The sequence below is a fragment of the Struthio camelus genome, chromosome 1 (genome assembly GCF_040807025.1).
Source record: "Struthio camelus isolate bStrCam1 chromosome 1, bStrCam1.hap1, whole genome shotgun sequence".
Taxonomy (NCBI): Eukaryota; Metazoa; Chordata; class Aves; order Struthioniformes; family Struthionidae; genus Struthio; species Struthio camelus.
Window position 1 is genome coordinate 31,427,584 of NC_090942.1, and position 18,899 is coordinate 31,446,482.

An 18,899-nucleotide genomic window follows, 5' to 3' on the forward strand; every position below is an offset into this window, starting at 1 on the left:
AACTAAGTACAACCCTGTTAAGTAACACCTGGGTATATGATTAATCACATAAAACTACTCTCTGCATCTCTGCTCAGCTAAGAACAGAACCCCTGTCCTCAGCAGGGTTCACAGATGTGTCAGCAGTGCTCTGAAGTCGATTTTATGTCTACACATCACTTAAATTTATACAGCAAATGCATTTACTTAATTACTTTACACTTCTGTGACAATTTATTAATCCACCAGTTTTAATCTTTTGTTACATTTTGTGACAAGGAGATTATGGGGATTCTATTTTGATGTGTTTAAGAATTAGGTGGCCCTGAAGGCTGCTATTTGCAATAAATACAAAATAGGAGTAGCGCTCATGCTGCATTGTAAGTACACAATGAATTAAGGCATTTCTTTTTGTTCTCAACAAGTACTAAGCTGAAAGATTAAATATTTATAGAGAAGTTTGCACATAAATTATTGCTCAAGGCCATTGAATCTTGATTTATAACTTTGAAGTATGAAAAAGTCAGTTTTAGAGCATGTTTTTACCAGGGATTTGTATAACTTTTTCAAGTCCTTTTTAAAGAGTGGATGATATTCCTTAACAATCTGGTGTTAAAAATTTCTTCTGACTTCAGGAGCAGGCAAATCTTTAAAAATTGTAGCCTAATCTATCATTTAATATTAATGATGATATTTTGGTAAAAGATATTAATCCTTAAAGGCTGAGTCAGTGACGAGTCAGATGTAATTTTATGCATTTATACAGCAGTTCAAGCTTGTGTTGTTATCTGTGAAGGTTTTGGCTGTTTACCAAAAGGATCTCAAAAGTCAAATTCAGGGTAGTTTTTCAGTGTACTTATCTGTGTCTGCCCTTCATATAGCATGAGTTGCAGACTGTTGGAGATGAGGACTTTGTTAAAGTTGAATTCAGACTCTACTCTTGGATATTTGTGAAACACTTACTTTTAGAGAAAGGTGAAAAATGTGCCATTGTGATACTTTCAGGAACATTTTATATCAGGTTAAAACTGATGATCTCAGTACTGCAATTACGCATGTGATTAATCTGGCACCCGATTTAAGCCCTGAAATTTTTAGCTTAGGCTACATCATGATCATAGTTGGCTCATGTTTAACGTCTTTGCACCCTTGTAGCTTGGTCTAGGTCTTGCTGGTGAGGCTTATAAAAACCTTTTCTCCTTCAAAAATTCATTCTGATGAATTAAGTCAGTGTTGCCACATTCTTAACTTTCTACTGAAAGAACAGCTAGTCTTGAAAAGGCTTCAAACGATAAATTTAAGGAACGTGCATGTTCGTTTCATTACTAATGATATCTATGCTTTTATGGTTGTGGGGATTTGCTTCTCCAGCTTTCTTTAGGACTCAGTTAAACCTTGGCTATCTTTAACTGAAAGAAGACATTTATATAGCAACTGGAACGCAAATACCTGACTTTTCAGTACAATGGTGTGAAAATTTTTTGCATGACGGAGCTCCACGTCATGGAGGAGAAAACAGATGGTGTTTCCTGAGAACCTTTTGCCTGCCATTTGCACTAGAAGCAATATAAAGACCTTACATTTGTGCAGTTCTGTAATTTATATGCTCCCTAATATTTTAGTTGACAAAGTGTGCAAAAACTTAAGATATTTTGAGCAAGATGATTTGTCTTTGCAGTATAACAATATCATATGGAAACTGATTTTGATATGCTGTGCTTATTATTATAGAATAAGAACATGAATGGCTTTATTAAGAACTGAGGAAGGCATAAAAATGACTGTTGTTGTTCATCAGGTATAAAAAACCAGCATGATCCCTAGACAAGGGAATTAGTGTTGTAAAACACATTTGCTAGTATATGCTTATGAGTACTGCTTTTAAACTGCAGTTCATATTTCACGTACCTAAAGACGGTTTTGATTAAAAATTTAATTGCTTATCAGCTCTTACTGGGTTTGGTTACAGGAGTATTACATATCAAAACTGCTTTGGCCAAAGGTATACCACTAAGCCAATGGAAAGTTCTGTAGTTCAGTCTTTCTTTACAGCTGTTAGAAAAGCCTGTAAGTAGTTATGCAGATGGATTCAGGCACATCTGATAGAAAGATGTAATAGAGCTACTGATAGGAGTGGTCTGTATTGCTGTGCTAGCATTTTCAGCTGTGGAGGAACAGAACTGAGGAGTAGTTTTCACAGAATCACAGAATCGTTTAGGTTGGATGGGACCTCTGGAGATCATCTAGTCCAACCTCCCTGCTCAAGCAGGGTCCTCTAGAGCATATTGCCCAGGATCACATCCAGACGCGTTTTGAATATCTCCAGCGAAGGAGACTCCACTACCTCTCTGGGCAACCTGTTCCAATGCTCTGTCACCCTCACAGTGAAGAAGTTTTTCCTCAGGTTTAGGTGGAACTTCCTGTGGTTCAGTTTCTGCCCGTTGCCTCTTGTCCTGTCGCTGGGCACCACGGAGAAGAGGCTGGCCTCATCCTCTTGACACTCCCCCTTCAGATACTTGTACACGTTGATGAGATCCCCTCTCAATCTTCTCTTCTCCAGGCTGAACAGGCCCAGCTCTCGCAGCCTTTCTTCATAGGAGAGATGACCCAATGTCTTAATCATCTTGGTAGCCTTCCGCTGGACTCTCTCCAGGAGTGCCACGTCTCTCTTGTACTGGGGAGACCAGAACTGGACACAGGACTCCAGGTGAGGCCTCACCAGGGCTGAGGAGAGGGGCAGGATCACCTCCCTCCACCTGCTGGCAACACTCTGCCTCATGCACCCCAGGAGACCGTTGGCCTTCTTGGCCACAAGGGCACACTGCTGGCTCATGCTTAACTTGTTGTCCACCAGCACTCCCAGGTCCTTCTCTGCAGAGCTGCTTTCCAGCAGGTCAACCCCCAGCCTGTGCTGGTGCATGGGATTATTCCTGCCTAGGTGCAGGACCCTGCACTTGCCTTTGTTGAACTTCAGGAGGTTCCTCTCCGCCCAGCTCTCCAGCCTGTCCAGGTCCCTCGGAATGGCAGCACAGTCTTCTGGTGTGTCAGCCACTCCCCCCAGTTTAGTATCATCCGCAAACTTGCTGAGGGTGCACTCTGTGCCTTCCTCCAGGTCACTGATGAATACATTGAACAAGACTGGACCCAGCACTGACCCCTGGGGGACACCGCTAGCCACAGGCCTCCAACTTGACTCTGCGCCATTCACCACAACCCTCTGAGCTTGGCCATCCAGCCAGTTCTCCATCCACCTCACTGTCCACTCATCCAACCCACACTGCCTGAGCTTACCTAGGAGGATGTGATGGGAGACAGTGTCAAAAGCCTTGCTGAAGTCCAGAAAGACAACATCCACTGCTCTGCCCTCATCTACCCAGCCAGTCATTCTGTCATAGAAGGCTATCAGATTGGTCAAGCATGATTTCCCTTTGGTGAATCCATGCTGACTACTCCTGATCACCTTCTTGTCCTCCAGATGCTTAGTGATGACCTCCAGGATGAGCTGTTCCATCACCTTTCCCGGGATGGAGGTGAGGCTGACAGGCCTGTAGTTTCCTGGCTCCTCCTTCTTGCCCTTTTTGAAGACTGGCGTGACATTGGCTTTCTTCCAGTCCTCAGGCACCTCTCCTGATCTCCAGGACCTTTCCAAGATGATGGAGAGAGGCCTAGCGATAACATCCGCCAGCTCCCTCAGCACTCGTGGGTGCATCCCATCGGGGCCCATGGATTTGTGGATGTCAAGTTTGGACAAAAGATCTCTAACCCGATCCTCCTCAACCAAGGGAGAGTCTTCCTTTCTCCAGCCTTCCTCTCTTGTCTCCAAGGTCTGGAATTCCTGAGGACTGGCCTTAGCAGTGAAGACTGAAGCAAAGAAGGCATTCAATAACTCTGTATCCTTTGTCACCAGGGCACCCGCCCCTTTCAGCAGCGGGCCCACGTTTTCCCTAGTCTTCCTTTTGCTATTGATGTATTTGAAGAAGGCCTTCTTGTTGTCCTTGACATCCCTTGCCAGATTTAATTCCAACTGGGCCTTAGCCTTCCTTGTCGCATCCCTGCACGCTCTGACAACGTCCCTGTATTCCTCCCAAGTGGCCTGTCCCCTTTTCCACATTCTGTACACTTCCTTCTTCTGCTGGAGTTTGGCCAGGAGTTCCTTGCTCATCCATGCAGGTCTCCTGCCCGCTTTGCTCGACTTCTTCCTCAGAGGGATGCACTGCTCTTGAGCCTGGAGGAAGTGACGCTTGAATATTAACCAGCTCTCTTGGACCCCTCTTCCTTCTAGGGCCCTACCCCAGGAGATTCCCCTAAGTAGGTCCCTGAAGAGGCCAAAGTCAGCTCTCCTGAAGTCCAGCGTTGCAATCCTACTCATTGCCCTGCTCCCTCCTCGCAGGATCCTGAACTCCACCATCTCATGGTCACTGCAGCCAAGGCTGCCCCCAACCTTCACATCTCCAACTAGACCTTCTTTGTTCGTTAGTACAAGGTCTAGCATTGCACCTCTCCTCGTTGGCGTCTCCACCACCTGGGTCAAGAAATTATCATCAATGCTCTGCAGGAACCTCTTTGACTGTTTGTGACTAGCTGTGCTGTCTTCCCAACAGATGTCAGGGTGGTTGAAGTCTCCCATGAGAACCAGGGCCTGTGATCGTGCGGCTACTTCCAGCTGTCTGTAGAAGGCCTCATCGACGACTTCCTCCTGGTCAGGTGGCCTGTAGTAAACCCCCACAACAGTGTCACCCATGTTACCCTGCCCTTTAATCCTTACCCATAGGCTCTCAACTTGCTCTTCATCCACCCCGAGGCAGAGCTCCATACATTCTAGCTGCTCCCTCACATAAAGAGCAACTCCACCACCTCGCCTTCCTGGCCTGTCTTTCCTAAAAAGCACATAGCCATCCATGACAGCATCCCAGTCATGTGAACTATCCCACCATGTCTCTGTCACTGCAATGAGATCATGGCCCTGCGACCGCACACAGATCTCTAACTCTTCCTGCTTATTCCCCATGCTGCGTGCATTGGTATACAGGCATTTGAGAGAGCCAGTCAAGCACGCAGGCTTCCCAGAAGAGGTGCAAGAGGATCCTCCATAGCCATGTTGCATGCTGTCTCCCCTGGCTATATGTACCCGCTGGAGGCCTCCTGACTTGAGCGGTGTTTTACTGACTCCCCTGCCACTATACCACTCCCCTTCCCCCATCTTGCCTAGTTTAAAGCCCTCCGTACCAGGCTGGCCAATCTGTTGGCAAAGACACGCGTGCCCCTCTTGGTAAGGTGGATCCCATCCCTCCCCAAGTTTTTGTGGGACTAAGTGTGTTTTCATGCTCATTCTGAGCTGTCCTTCTGACCACTGAATGGAATCAAATATGGAATCATATTATCATATCCAGGAGAGATGGGACTATGTCCTAGGGCAAGGGGAAGGACTTAACGGTCAAAATAGGTCACTAGGCAGGGTTTGGAGAAGAGTTTTGGCCATGCTTTTTGAGATATGGCAAATCTGTCTTACAATGAGCAACAAGTGGTTTAGATTGATCTTAGTTAATCTAATTTTATCTGACATAGTTCACCAGTACCTATTTGGGAGATACTTGTTTTTAGTCAATCAGAAAAGCATATGATGAGGTCCAGTGGTTGGAAATTCAGATGAGAAGTGTCCCAGTTGGGAATAAGGCTAATGTTTTAAGTGAGTTAGTTAACCATTGAATAGCTTACCTTGAGATGTGATTCTTAATCATTTGATCTCTCTAAGCTAAAAGTTGCACTTTCTACCTTAGGCAAAAATCACATAGAAATTGGTACTGAGATTCTTGTGGTTGGTTTAAGAAGGTTCGACTGGATTGCTTAGTCATTTAGCCTTCTACTAACCTTCATTCTACAGAGGTTCTAGTAATAAATACTTGAACTTGTTAAAGAAACTCCAAGTCTTTTTTCTGGGGGGGGGTGGGGGGGGCGGAGAGTGATAATATAGCACCATTTGTATTCAAGCATTTATCTTCCATGCAAAGGGGGACAGAAAAACCTCCACCTCAAGGGCATTTCCAACAGAAATCTTAAGTACAGGAGTTCGTTTGGTTCATGAGCTCCAAGACAAGTTGTCAAAAGTTTGCAAAGGCTGTTATTCTTGCATTCTTTTTTACTGAGCCAAAATCCAGAATCTAAGGGCAAGAGATATAAATTGGAGTTTCCTTTGATAATTCAAAGTAATCACAGTAAAGCCGTTAACAAGTTCTACAGGGGTTGACTCTACCTCTGTTTCTCTGTTCCCAGAATGTAATTGGTGGCATTCACTTCATAGATTTTCCTGTGAACCAAATGTCACAAGATTTATATGTATATTTTTTCAAATCAATTTTAAATTGACACATAATTAGCTTTGCTTGTTAATAACAGTATTGGTTTTGTCTTTGCAGTTATGGTGTGAACACTTTAAATGCTTACAGAAAAGCGAACTCCTGTATACTTTCAGAATTATTTCAACACCCTTTCACTACTTTGTTTGGACATATGCCTTATTTTATTACCTTTCTTAAAATATATACGGTGCTGGGTAGCATTCTGTCCAAGCTTTTTCTGTTAGCTTCCTGAGCAGCTGCCAGGCATTTTCTTTTTAATATGATCTAGGGTTCTCTGCTGCCAATAGATGGAAGCTGAATATAAACACTTTCTTCTCCCTGCAGAAACTGAAATGCAAATAAGTGGTCTGTGGGCATAATGAACAGTTGCCTTTTTCTTCCTAACTAAATACTATATGTAGTATATGTAATGTACTATGAGAGCTGTCTTAATGAAAAATGACAGATCTAGCAAAAATATGGAATGCTTATTCAGCAGCTTGTCAATTTTTGTATATCATCTTTCATCTGAATGATAAAAATCATGCGTGGTAAACTATGGTACAAGTTAATTGTGGGAAATCACTTGTGCTTCCAAAAGAAGTAAAAGCAGATCTGTTTGCAGTACTACCACACAGAGTTTTGAAGTAATATTTTCAAAACTGGAATAAATAGAGAGCGATAGCTCACACAAAAGGTTTTAATTACTGCTAGGGAGATGATTGACATTTTATATGAGGGGACAAAACTAGACTATGTACCTAATTAAAGAAAATGTGTCAGTCATTCAGAGACTGGCTAATCATTTTCATTCTTACATTATAGCTCCTAGTGTTCAAGAAATGGCAAATTTATTGTTGCAAAGTCTCGTGTAGGTTCTAGCTCTCATAAATAACGTAATGATCATGTCAGCTACAGTCAGATGCAGTGTATGGTGGCATTTTATACAGCTTTCTGTTTTGCTTTTTCAGTGCACAGCTATTCCAGGAGGCATGTTACAATTTTTTCTGAAGTTGAACTCTTCTAGGTTTGTTTGATAATTATATTGTCTATAGCAGGAACTCAGATGAGAAAGAGCTGGTGTTAACATCTGTCACTGGAGTGGAGTAAATTAAAACTAAAGGAAATTTGCCTTTATTATACGTCAGAAACGAAATATAAGTGTCCATAAAAGAAATATTAATGAGTTATAGTCGTATCTCGATATACAAAAAGAATATCTCTATATTCTTGTTGTGACTGCATTTCTTTTCCTTGAGTATCTTCTCCATTTCTCTCAGATTGGCTACTGACCAAATCCTTTGGAAGCCTGCTCCACCTAGACCCTGTCACATTACTATCTGGTGATAAAACTTTCCTTTCTCAGAGCAATAACGTTTTGCCCTACAGAAATAACTTCTTCCCCACAGAAATAACTCCAGCCACTTGCAAACTGAGTTCAGGGGCTTTCTGGCCATTGCAAAGGTGTACAAAGTTATTCTTACATTTTGGTGAGGAAGGTGGAGTCTTTCAGCTAGTTGGTTCCTCTTCATTCCACCTTCTTTTGCAGTGTATCTGAGGGAGTCCCTATTTAGTTCAATTGAATTTGCAACCTTCTAAAAATCTGAATGGCTTTATGAAGTCTCTGTTATAAATGATATTAGCTAACCCTAACTGGTAGTCAACTAACTTGTTTTATAATTAGGCTGCAAACTTTAGCCCCTCCGATAATGTGAATTAGTCTCTCTTTGTAAAGTAGTGGTGAACTTTGTAAAATTCACCAGAAGTACTGGTGAACTCTCTCCTGTCTTGCGTTTCAGATGTTCCTCAATCATGAGAGGTGTCTAGCTTCTTTGGCAAGTGCATTGTAGTCTTATAGATGCATAAATATGGAGTTGTCATTGATTGTAACTGGCTACAGGCTTTGTGTTTAGCTGACAACACAGGCCTTGGGACCCACTGGGCTATGGCTGACTGGATTTACCTAGGCCTGCCTGGAGATTTGTTTTGGCTTGTAATAGCAATTATATTATGACCAAGGAATAAACTGTAGCTACTTTATTTTAGTTTTTGCTTAGCTTTGGGCCATTGTGTGGTGTAACACATCGATATATGTATTTTGTAGCTATTAGATATTTATAATACATAGTTACTCTGTGTACAATTAGCTATCTATAACTCTAGAACAAAATGGGACACGGAAGAGTAAATACATGGGAGGGTAACCAAGGCCTTGAAAGCACTGGCACAGGATGATACTGAACAATTCTCAAGAGGCCATCAGAGGAGTGCAACCTTGAGAGCTGAATAAAACCAGTTTTAGTGATAACAAAGAGAACAAGGTATCCAGCATAAATAAAACACGTAGTGAATTAAAATGTAATGTGGACTTGCAAACCAGTGAACAAAGAGCAAAGAGTAAAGCCATGTTAGCAAACATGAAAATATCTCCAAGAGCAGCCTAGAGTGAGGAGGAAGAACCCAGCAACATCCTACTCCTCCTGGTGAAGGACTTGGGATGTTGATGACTCACTCACCGTATACCACTACACTACCTTCCCAGATTGAAACCATCGACCTTAAGATACAAAGGGGCAGTGGAAGGGTTAGCAAGGGGTCGACACTGGAAAGTTTGTGTGTATATATATCATTTTAACTGTATTTATTATGAACTGTGTTACTGTGTGTAACTAGACTAAACTCCGTGAGTAGGCTGTTCAGTCATGATAACGGTCAGCAGTAAATTCTTGGCTTTGTATATGTGGTGTGTTCCTTTTGCCCATAACGAGATTCTGAATGTAGCAAACGGGTGGGAATTCAAGCAATCTACCCTGTAACTTGGCTACAACACCTTGGTAACAGTATATATGTTCTGATTTTAGGGGGTCTAGTTTCCCTACAGAATTAGTGCGGCTCTGAGAGAACAATCAGAACACTGAATTAGGAATCTTCTTCTCTTCACTGATTGTATAAACTCTCCTAACTTAAGCATCTTTATTAGATCTATCAGATCTTCTGCTTTCCTTCTTGTTCTTGCCTTTTCTTTCAGCAGCTGGAGCCTCAGTTGAAAGACTGCTGACTAGAAAACCTTTGTCTTTGGAGGTTCTTCAGATTGCCTTCCAGTGCATCTTTGCTCTCTTTCCATTCTGTTTTAGTTTCGCTATTCCCTGTTGGAGTACTGGAATGTTTTCACTTGCATAAGTACTTCAAATCCTTGAACAGGCAGCTTGTTTCACAGGTTGAAACTGTTTTGCCGTTGAAAAGCTTCTTTTGACGTTCATTTCATTTTTGAGCCAGATAAATTCCTTCAAGCAAGTCTGTGAAATGAGCAGACAGAAAAAGACTGTAGTACTAATTGAATTTGAGGCCTTGAATGTAAAGTTGATGTTTAGAAAACACAATAATATTGCACAGCACCAGGCAGCGTAGAACATCTGATTCTTAGTTCTGTTCTGTTTGATGTGGTCTGGGACAATGGCAAATGTTTTTTAGATTTCCAAGGAAACAGTGCAGTAGGGGCATATGGAAGTATGTGTATGCATATGTATATGTAATAAAATTTCTTAGTAATATTAATGTTTAGCCCACCTCCAGTCTTGTTCCTTTTATATTTTAAGTGAGCTACATGCAACATTTTCAGTGTTGGGGGTTAAATGACTTCTCTGGGTAACTTTTGCATACTGCAAGTGGAAATATAACTCTAGAATCTAAATATATCTTCTCTAAGAAATCTTGAGCTGGGATGTGCTGCAGGAATAGAAACCGCTTAGAATTAAAAGTACAGCTTGTCATTGAGGAAGGACCTCTACCAGTGTGGGAATTCAAGACAGTAGTAATTAATCTCTTCTCAATTTGAAGATTTTGGGAATTTGCTACCTCTAGAACCCTGACATGTTTCATTAGCAAAAGATGAGAAGAAGAAAAGGGGGGCATGGGCACAGGGCACACCAGCTGATGGAAATAGACCAAATGAATCTTCATCCAAGAGAAGTGACAGAGAAAAGCCAAAGATACAATATTGTTTTTTGCTACTACTTTCTCACTCTGCAGTGGGCCTGAAGCTCCAAAAGGAGTGTCTACGTTCAAGCAGAGCTTTAAAGCACATTGTTCCCTTTTTTTTCCTCCTTTCTTGTGACGTAACCTGGCCTCTTCAAGCTGCTGTTTGCTTCCCTGCCAGACTAATGGAACAGCAGCTGCTGCGGGGCGATCTGTGATGTGAAACCTAGCTTCTCCCATCCAGCAATGAAAAACTTTTAATCTGCACTAATAGAGTCTGGATTTTGTCCATATGACTTATTATGGACAGCTGCAGGCCATAAAGGGCTCCTGGACCATCAGCTGGCCATTGTGTGGTTTGTTTTTTGGTCTACATTGGTTATAATTGTCACTGCTCTCTAAATTTAACTTGGTAATCACAGAACAAATTCCCACTACTAAAATAATTAATGTATATGGCATTAATTTTTTAAAGGATACTTAGAATAGATGCTACTGAATGTTTTTGCTTGTAAGGTTTGTTCATGCACTCAGCTGGAGATGTGTAGGTGAGCTATTTTTCATGTTACTAGAATGGAAGTCTGGTCAAAGCATCACGTTTCAGCAAAATAGTAAAATGAGAGGGTAGGTAAGAGGAAAAAGATAAAGGTTGTCATGCTAATTAGACATGTGATCTCTCTAATGTAATAGACTGGACTGGCAGTACACGACAGATTTTTTGATCTAAGAAGCATAAAACTTCAAATAAGTTTATTCAGTTAAATAATGATATGCTTGTAGGGGAAGCTTCTTCCAAAGCTTGAAGGACCAATGACCTTGTGGTTCAGGCTGTGTAGACATGTTATTTATCTGAGCTTAATTTAAAGTTGAATATGACGCTTCTGAGTTGTCTGTTTATCTCCAGTTCTTCAGTGTACATTAAGAGTTTGCTCTTAGCTTCTCCTTGATCTGTGTGTTGGCATGTGATATGCTGTAGTGATGTTCAGGGTCCAGGAAGATTAATCTCTACAACCGTATCATCCTCACATTTGTCCCAGTGATTATCTTTGAAATAAACAGAAGCATGTATGTTGTTCCTGTTAATTTCAGCCGTAGTGAAGTATGGCATTTGAAATTATTTCGTATACTGCAGCTATGATAGGTGAAGTTATTCGTCCTTGGTTCTGGAGGAATAAATATGAGAAATGATTATGCAGCCATCCTTTTGCATTTTGCATGTCTTCCAGCAAACACAGGAAAGAGTATGATTGATTAGATCTGATGAATATTGAAAAAAGTATAATTTCAGTGGTTATGAAAATAAGAGTTTATTACTGAATACTCTAGTAGAAAAATATCAATTATGCTAGATTGGTTTAATAGCTTATTCTTTTTAGATTTTTAATGAATAATTTGTATAACCTTATATAAGGTGAAGTGATTTATTATAATGAGACTTCTGCATTCTTTCTGTAGACCAGAGACCATTGTATTTGCCCCTCTTTTTGCATACCAACCAAGGCAGCATTATGTTGAATATGTTGAAGTAAATGAAGATATGAAACGGTAGCAATTATTGCTAATTGTTTATGGGTAGTTGTTTTCCAGTCTTTATGGATTTCTGGATATTGTTACCCTTTCGAAATATATAAAAACTCTAAAGAAGGCTTGGTGAACTCCAAGAACTTCCAAACTCCATCTGAAGTCAGTTATGTCAGGAATGAGTACCTACTTGTAAACATATATAATTTAAAAGAAATGCTCAGACTTTGATCTCAGCTTTTTTTCTGTTCATTTTTAGGTCTGGCAGTCTCTCTTCAACTGCTCCATGGAGACATAGAACAAATTAGGAGAGAGTATACATCCATGTTTACCCATGGCGTATCCATAACAAGGAAACTAGGTTTTTCCAATATTATCATGCCTGGTAAGTTAAAAAGAACAAACTGTAAAGTAGCTGAAAACTAATTTCTCATTAATTCTTTCCTCTGCTACTTATTGCCAAAGAGATACTGTATTCTAAGAATGCTTGACTTTTCTGGAGCCTTTCACACTGTTTTTTTCAGATAAATAAAAGAAAGATACACGCCAGCTTCCCTGTTGTTGCACTGTGCAATGTATAGTTACTATGTCAATGCAAAAGGGTATATAGCCATAGCAGTCTGTTTTGAGAGATTAAACCCCACTTTATGGAAGTGAAGATGACTGAATGCAAGACTGCTGAGCTCTAACCAGAGAAAGAGATGATAACCAACAGAACTTTATGAGGCACTTCTTAAGAGATGGTAGTTTTCCAAATAAGAGTTCACTGGATTTTGCTCACATTGTACAGCTTGTGGTTTCACCAGACTTACACACACAATATTGAAAATGTGGATACAGATGTAATAGGGATATAGATACTTTCTTTTGATTATATTGTATAAAAAATATGTAAGTGCTTTAACAGGTAATAAGATTGAAAGAGTGTTTTAATATGAATATGAAGAAGCAAATACAGCAAGAATATAGATAGATAGCAGTAATGTCTATAGCTTTCTTCCTGAAGTGAAATTTTAAACAAGTTTAATGGGTTGCTGAAAATTAAAAGGCCAGTATCTCTTTAAAGCAAAATCATACAAGCAGACTAGTCTGCCGAGATGATGGTGATGTGTTGTTGCTGAGAAATGTTGCAGGGAAAAGCTTAGTTTCTGTTCTGTGTCCACACAACAAGCTGTGGCTCTGATAACAGATAATAAATCGTCCTCATGGCTTGCAGATTTTTAGTAACGACTACTTGCTTGTTGTAAAGGTGTGTCTTTGTTTTCCTGTATACAAAAATTAGAAGTAAGCTCAGGTTTTAAGACAAGAATACATAAGCTTAAATATTTCACTAATCAAGGAAGTCTTAAATATGCACTTAAAACTCAGTACTGAGACTTAGCTTTAGCTTTAGGCATATGCTTTTCTTGAACTTCTGCCTGAGACCTGGCAATTGAGAATTCCCCTGTGTGTTCTTACTGCCAATTAAACATCTGTCCTTCGGCATCCTTGGTTGGTGTTACTAATCTCTTAAAAGATGCATACAACAGAAGTTAGAATTTGATGGAAATATTCTACTGATGTCACTGCAATGTTTAGAATGATAAAATGAGTCAGATGCCATTTAATTTAAGCATATTATATATATATTATATTAATTATACTGAATATAATATACATTATATATATATATAAAATATATTCTATATGTATTACAAGTTGTGTGTGTGTTTAATGAACATCTTAAACGGAAATCTTAAGCCTTATTACCTAGTTTTGGTTTTGTATGTCTTGGATTTGTAATTGAATCAAATGAATACTTAGACAGTGCAGCTGATAATGATGGAAGCAGTTTTACTAAAATGTAATTCCTACTAAGAAACCTTTCTGCATTTATTACTTATCTATGTATGATTTAGTGCTTTAGTGTATGATTTTTACTCTGTGTTATTAGATTTTGGAAAGGAAAGACAGGCCAGGAAGGCGAGGTGGTGGAGTTGCTCTTTATGTGAGGGAGCAGCTAGAATGTATGGAGCTCTGCCTCGGGGTGGATGAAGAGCAAGTGGAGAGCCTATGGGTAAGGATTAAAGGCAGGGTAACATGGGTGACACTGTTGTGGGGGTCTACTACAGGCCACCTGACCAGGAGGAAGTCATCGATGAGGCCTTCTACAGACAGCTGGAAGTAGCCTCACGATCACAGGCCCTGGTTCTCATGGGAGATTTCAACCACCCTGACATCTGCTGGCAAGACAGCAAAGCTAGGCACAAACAAAGAGGTTCCTGCAAAGCACTGATGATAACTTCTTGACTCAGGTGGTGGAGACGCCAACGAGGAGAGGTGTGCTGCTAGACCTTGTTCTGACAAACAAAGAAGGTCTAGTTGGAGAGGTGAAGGTTGGGGGCAGCCTTGGCTGCAGTGACCATGAGATGGTGGAGTTCAGGATCCTACGAGGAGGGAGCAGGGCAATGAGTAGGATTGCAACGCTGGACTTCAGGAGAGCTAACTTGGGCCTCTTCAGGGACCTACTTCGGGGAACCTCATGGGGTAGGGCCCTAGAAGGAAGAGGGGTCCAAGAGACCTCGTTAATATTTAAGGATCACCTCCTCCAGGCTCAAGACGGGTGCATCCCTCTGAGGAAGAAGTCGAGCAAAGCGGGCAGGAGACCTGCATGGATGAGCAAGGAACTCCTGGCAAAACTCCAGCAGAAGAAGGAAGTACGCAGAATGTGGAAAAGGCGACAGGCCACTTGGGAGGAATAGAGGGACGTTGTCAGAGCGTGCAGGGATGCGACAAGGAAGGCTAAGGCCCATTTGGAATGAAATCTGGCTAGGGATGTCAAGGACAACAAGAAGGGCTTCTGCAAATACATCCACAGCAAAAGGAAGACTAGGGAAAACGTGGGCCCGCTGCTGAATGGGGCAGGTGCCCTGGTGACGAAGGATACAGAGAAGGCAGAGTTATTGAATGCCTCCTTTGCTTCAGTCTTCACTGCTAAGGCCAGTCCTCAGGAATTCCAGACCCTGGGGACAAGAGAGGAAGGCTGGCAAAAGGAAGACTCTCCCTTGGTCGAGGAGGATCGGGTTAGAGAGCTTTTGTGCAAACTTGACATGCAGAAATCCATGGGCCTTGACGGGATGCACCCACGAGTGCTGAGGGAGCTGGCGGATGTTATCGCTAGGCCACTCTCCATCATCTTGGAAAGGGCCTGGAGATCAGGAGAGGTGCCTGAGGACTGGAAGAAAGCCAGTGTCACGCCAGTCTTCCAAAAGGGCAAGAAGGAGGAGCCAGGAAACTGCAGGCCTGTCAGCCTCACCTCCATCCCTGGAAAGGTGATGGAACAGCTCCTCCTGGAGGTCCTCACTAAGCATGTGGAGGACAAGAAGGTGATCAGGAGTAGTCAAAGCATGGATTGACCAAAGGGGAATCATGCTTGACCAATCGGAGAGCCTTCTCTGATGGAATGACTGGCTGGGTAGATGAGGGGAGAGCAGTGGATGTTGTCTGCCTGGACTTCAGCAAGGCTTGTGACACTGTCTCCCATCCCATCCTCCTAGGTAAGCTCAGGCAGTGTGGGTTGGATGAGTGGACAGTGAGGTGGGTGGAGAACTGGCTGGATGGCCGAGCCCAGAGGGTTGTGGTGAATGGCGCAGAGTCAAGTTGGAGGCCTGTGGCTAGCGGTGTCCCCCAGGGGTCAGTGCTGGGTCCAGTCTTGTTCAATGTATTCATCAGTGACCTGGAGGAAGGCACAGAGTGCACCCTCAGCAAGTTTGCGGATGATACTAAACTGGGGGGAGTGGCTGACACACCAGAAGACTGTGCTGCCATTCCGAGGGACCTGGACAGGCTGGAGAGCTGGGCGGAGAGGAACCTCCTGAAGTTCAACAAAGGCAAGTGCAGGGTCCTGCACCTAGGCAGGAATAATCCCATGCACCAGCACAGGCTGGGGGTTGACCTGCTGGAAAGCAGCTCTGCAGAGAAGGACCTGGGAGTGCTGGTGGACAACAAGTTAAGCATGAGCCAGCAGTGTGCCCTTGTGGCCAAGAAGGCCAACGGTCTCCTGGGGTGCATGAGGCAGAGTGTTGCCAGCAGGTGGAGGGAGGTGATCCTGCCCCTCTCCTCAGCCCTGGTGAGGCCTCACCTGGAGTCCTGTGTCCAGTTCTGGTCTCCCCAGTACAAGAGAGACGTGGCACTCCTGGAGAGAGTCCAGCGGAAGGCTACCAAGATGATTAAGACATTGGGTCATCTCTCCTATGAAGAAAGGCTGCGAGAGCTGGGCCTGTTCAGCCTGGAGAAGAGAAGATTGAGAGGGGATCTCATCAACGTGTACAAGTATCTGAAGGGGGAGTGTCAAGAGGATGAGGCCAGCCTCTTCTCCGTGGTGCCCAGCGACAGGACAAGAGGCAACGGGCAGAAACTGAACCACAGGAAGTTCCACCTAAACCTGAGGAAAAACTTCTTCACTGTGAGGGTGACAGAGCATTGGAACAGGTTGCCCAGAGAGGTAGTGGAGTCTCCTTCGCTGGAGATATTCAAAACGTGTCTGGATGTGATCCTGGGCAATATGCTCTAGAGGACCCTGCTTGAGCAGGGAGGTTGGACTAGATGATCTCCAGAGGTCCCATCCAACCTAAACGATTCTGTGATTCTGTGATTCTGTGATTTTCTATGACTTCTGTAAATAGCTCTCTTACCCCTTCATTTTCCAGTTGTGAAATAATGTGATGTGCTGAAGTGCTGAAAATGCTATAGTAGAGCTTTGCGTAATCAACTGTTGGAGGAATTTCTCAACTCAGTTTCTAAGAGTTGTGCAGGCTCAGTTTAGCACTTTTTGTTAAAAGAAAGAATACATGTGCTGCTTTCTCAGTCCAGTTGTATGCATACCTCTGTTTGGAAAATGTACAGCTTTTACTCTGTGTTTGCTGGCATAAATAAGGTTTTTCCTGAGGAAAAAATCCCTTGATCTCATAATGACAAGTTACAAGGGGTAACAAGAACATTATGCTCTAGGTACTGGAATGGCTGCAAAAGCCAAAACGTGTTTTTTTCTTTTAAAACTGCCCTTTCATTTTGTTTTCTCTTTTGGCTGCTTTTCTTCAGAGGTAGATAGAGAACTTCATCTTTTGCCACTGGAAACAGCCATGAATTACATCTTACTTTCTTGATTTAGTATGCTGCTATGGCTAATTAGCACTGAGGTTAGAGGTCTGAACCAGATTTTTTTTTTTTTTTATAGTTGTGAATAGCTCCTACTCTGGTGCATTCTAAACTCTGACTGACCTTCGTTTTTTCTAATCTTATCAGTCCTTTTCTCTTTGGAGATTTTGTCTTTAAAAGTAATTAGGATCAGTATGCATGCCATACCGAAATTTTGATGACAATAATAATGCATATTTTTACAGAGCAATGCTTTTTATGTTATTGGAGCCTGACAGGGTGAAGCCACAGAATTCTCTTTCCATGGCACATGGAATTTTTTCATGAAGACCCCCCAAGTGTTCTAGGAGATGAAGCAGATGGAAAGAAAAAGTCACACTGATTCAAAAAGCTGTGAAATAAATGCACTTGGTTCTAGCTGACCACAAGAAGGAAACACAGTGGAGGCGTCCTGTTAAGGGGCTAAACAACATGTGTTTTGTAGGTTTAAGCACAATCAGGTGTACAAGCCAGAATTCTTGGAAAGTGTCATACAGAGTCAAAGGACATCCTGAATTTGTATCTTAATGGTTTACCGTTGCCTTAAAGGACAGACAGGCATATTGTTACCTACAATGTTAAAAACTTGCATTTAAAATTAACAAACTTGCTAAAGTTTTTGAGCAGTACCTTAAGTAACAGTTTGTTTTGATAAAAGCTGGTGGAATGTAAAAGCCCAGTACACTTTTATGGAATCTGGTTCCACATAGGAGTTATAGCATCAGTATCCGAGTGCAGAACTTTAGTGTTGCATGTAGTATGCTCATGTTTTCTAGAACATAAGCATGTATATATTCTTCCGCATCTTCATGGAAGATAGCTAGTTTGCTAAAGAAGTCTGATCGTTAGTGTACATTCACTGGATTTTTGAGAATTAAAATAAGCCCTAGCACAGCTGTTTGTATAGATGAAGATTTATTGGAGATCTCCTTATTAGAGAGGCTGTAGTTCTCTTCTGGCTGCCAGTTGTAAACTGACTGTAAGCGATCATGCGTTAAGCATCAGTATTGTTGCACATCTTCCTTTCTCCTACCTGTCAGCCCAGAACTGCATCTGTTTTACTTGAAACAGACTTATCCTCACTATTAAGAACAAAGTAGCTCATGCTGTTAATATTTGACTTTTTACTTGGCATATTCAAAAGGAAACATTGTCATTGCCAAAATCCTTCCAATGTGAGACACTGACACATAAAGTCAAAATCTCATGTCTTTCTGTAGAATCCTCCCTAAGAAATTCAATTAGGTCCAACCTTTATGTCCTAGAATTTTATCTGTAAATTTACTCTATGCGGCTTTACCTATGAAATAGAAGAGAATTATTTTTTTAAAACAGATGATTTTGAAAGGTTCTATAATTTTAGAGAACAGCATCTCCCCTCCAGATATCTTAGTCTATAAAATATGTGATAATGTATAACTAATTCACTTGTTGTGATATCTCAACAGATTTTTTCATGGATAGAAAGATATCAGTTAGCTCAAGGCACCATTTTTCAGCCTAGGATATGCACTAGTGTCATTATCACTGCTGTGATCTGACCACCACTTCTACTAAGTTTTTTTTTTTTCAGAGCTTTCCTTTTTGGCCTTCCTCCTGTGCATCCAAATTATTAAACTCTTCTAACGTTAAAAGAGGCCAAAGAATCGAGAAGTCAATACAATGCTGTTATATTGACTGCTATTTTCTTTGTAGAAAAAAATAAGAGTTAGATAGTCTGCAATGCTGACATCTATATCTGAGCTAGTCAGTCTTGGCTGAGAATTTCTTTGCTTCTAATTCTTCACTTTGAATTTTTTGGACCTCTTCTGTAATATTACTTAGCAAATAAAGTAACTGAGGACTGTGCATGAAGCTAAAGTATTAATTTCTCTAATAGAACTGTAATACTTCCATACTTCTCTTATGTTCTTC

General features: G+C 41.6%; 1 protein-coding gene across 4 annotated transcripts in view; it reads left to right on the top strand.

The window, feature by feature from the left end:
• The window catches only part of DOCK4 (dedicator of cytokinesis 4), a 267,634-nt gene that overhangs the window by 145,353 nt on the left and 103,382 nt on the right, over positions 1-18,899 (top strand). For all 4 annotated transcript variants that reach the window (XM_068933119.1, XM_068933107.1, XM_068933099.1 and 1 more), the window contains exon 13: positions 12,070-12,195. In XM_068933119.1, coding sequence (XP_068789220.1) covers positions 12,070-12,195 — 126 coding nt within the window. The remainder of the gene's footprint in view (positions 1-12,069; positions 12,196-18,899) is intronic.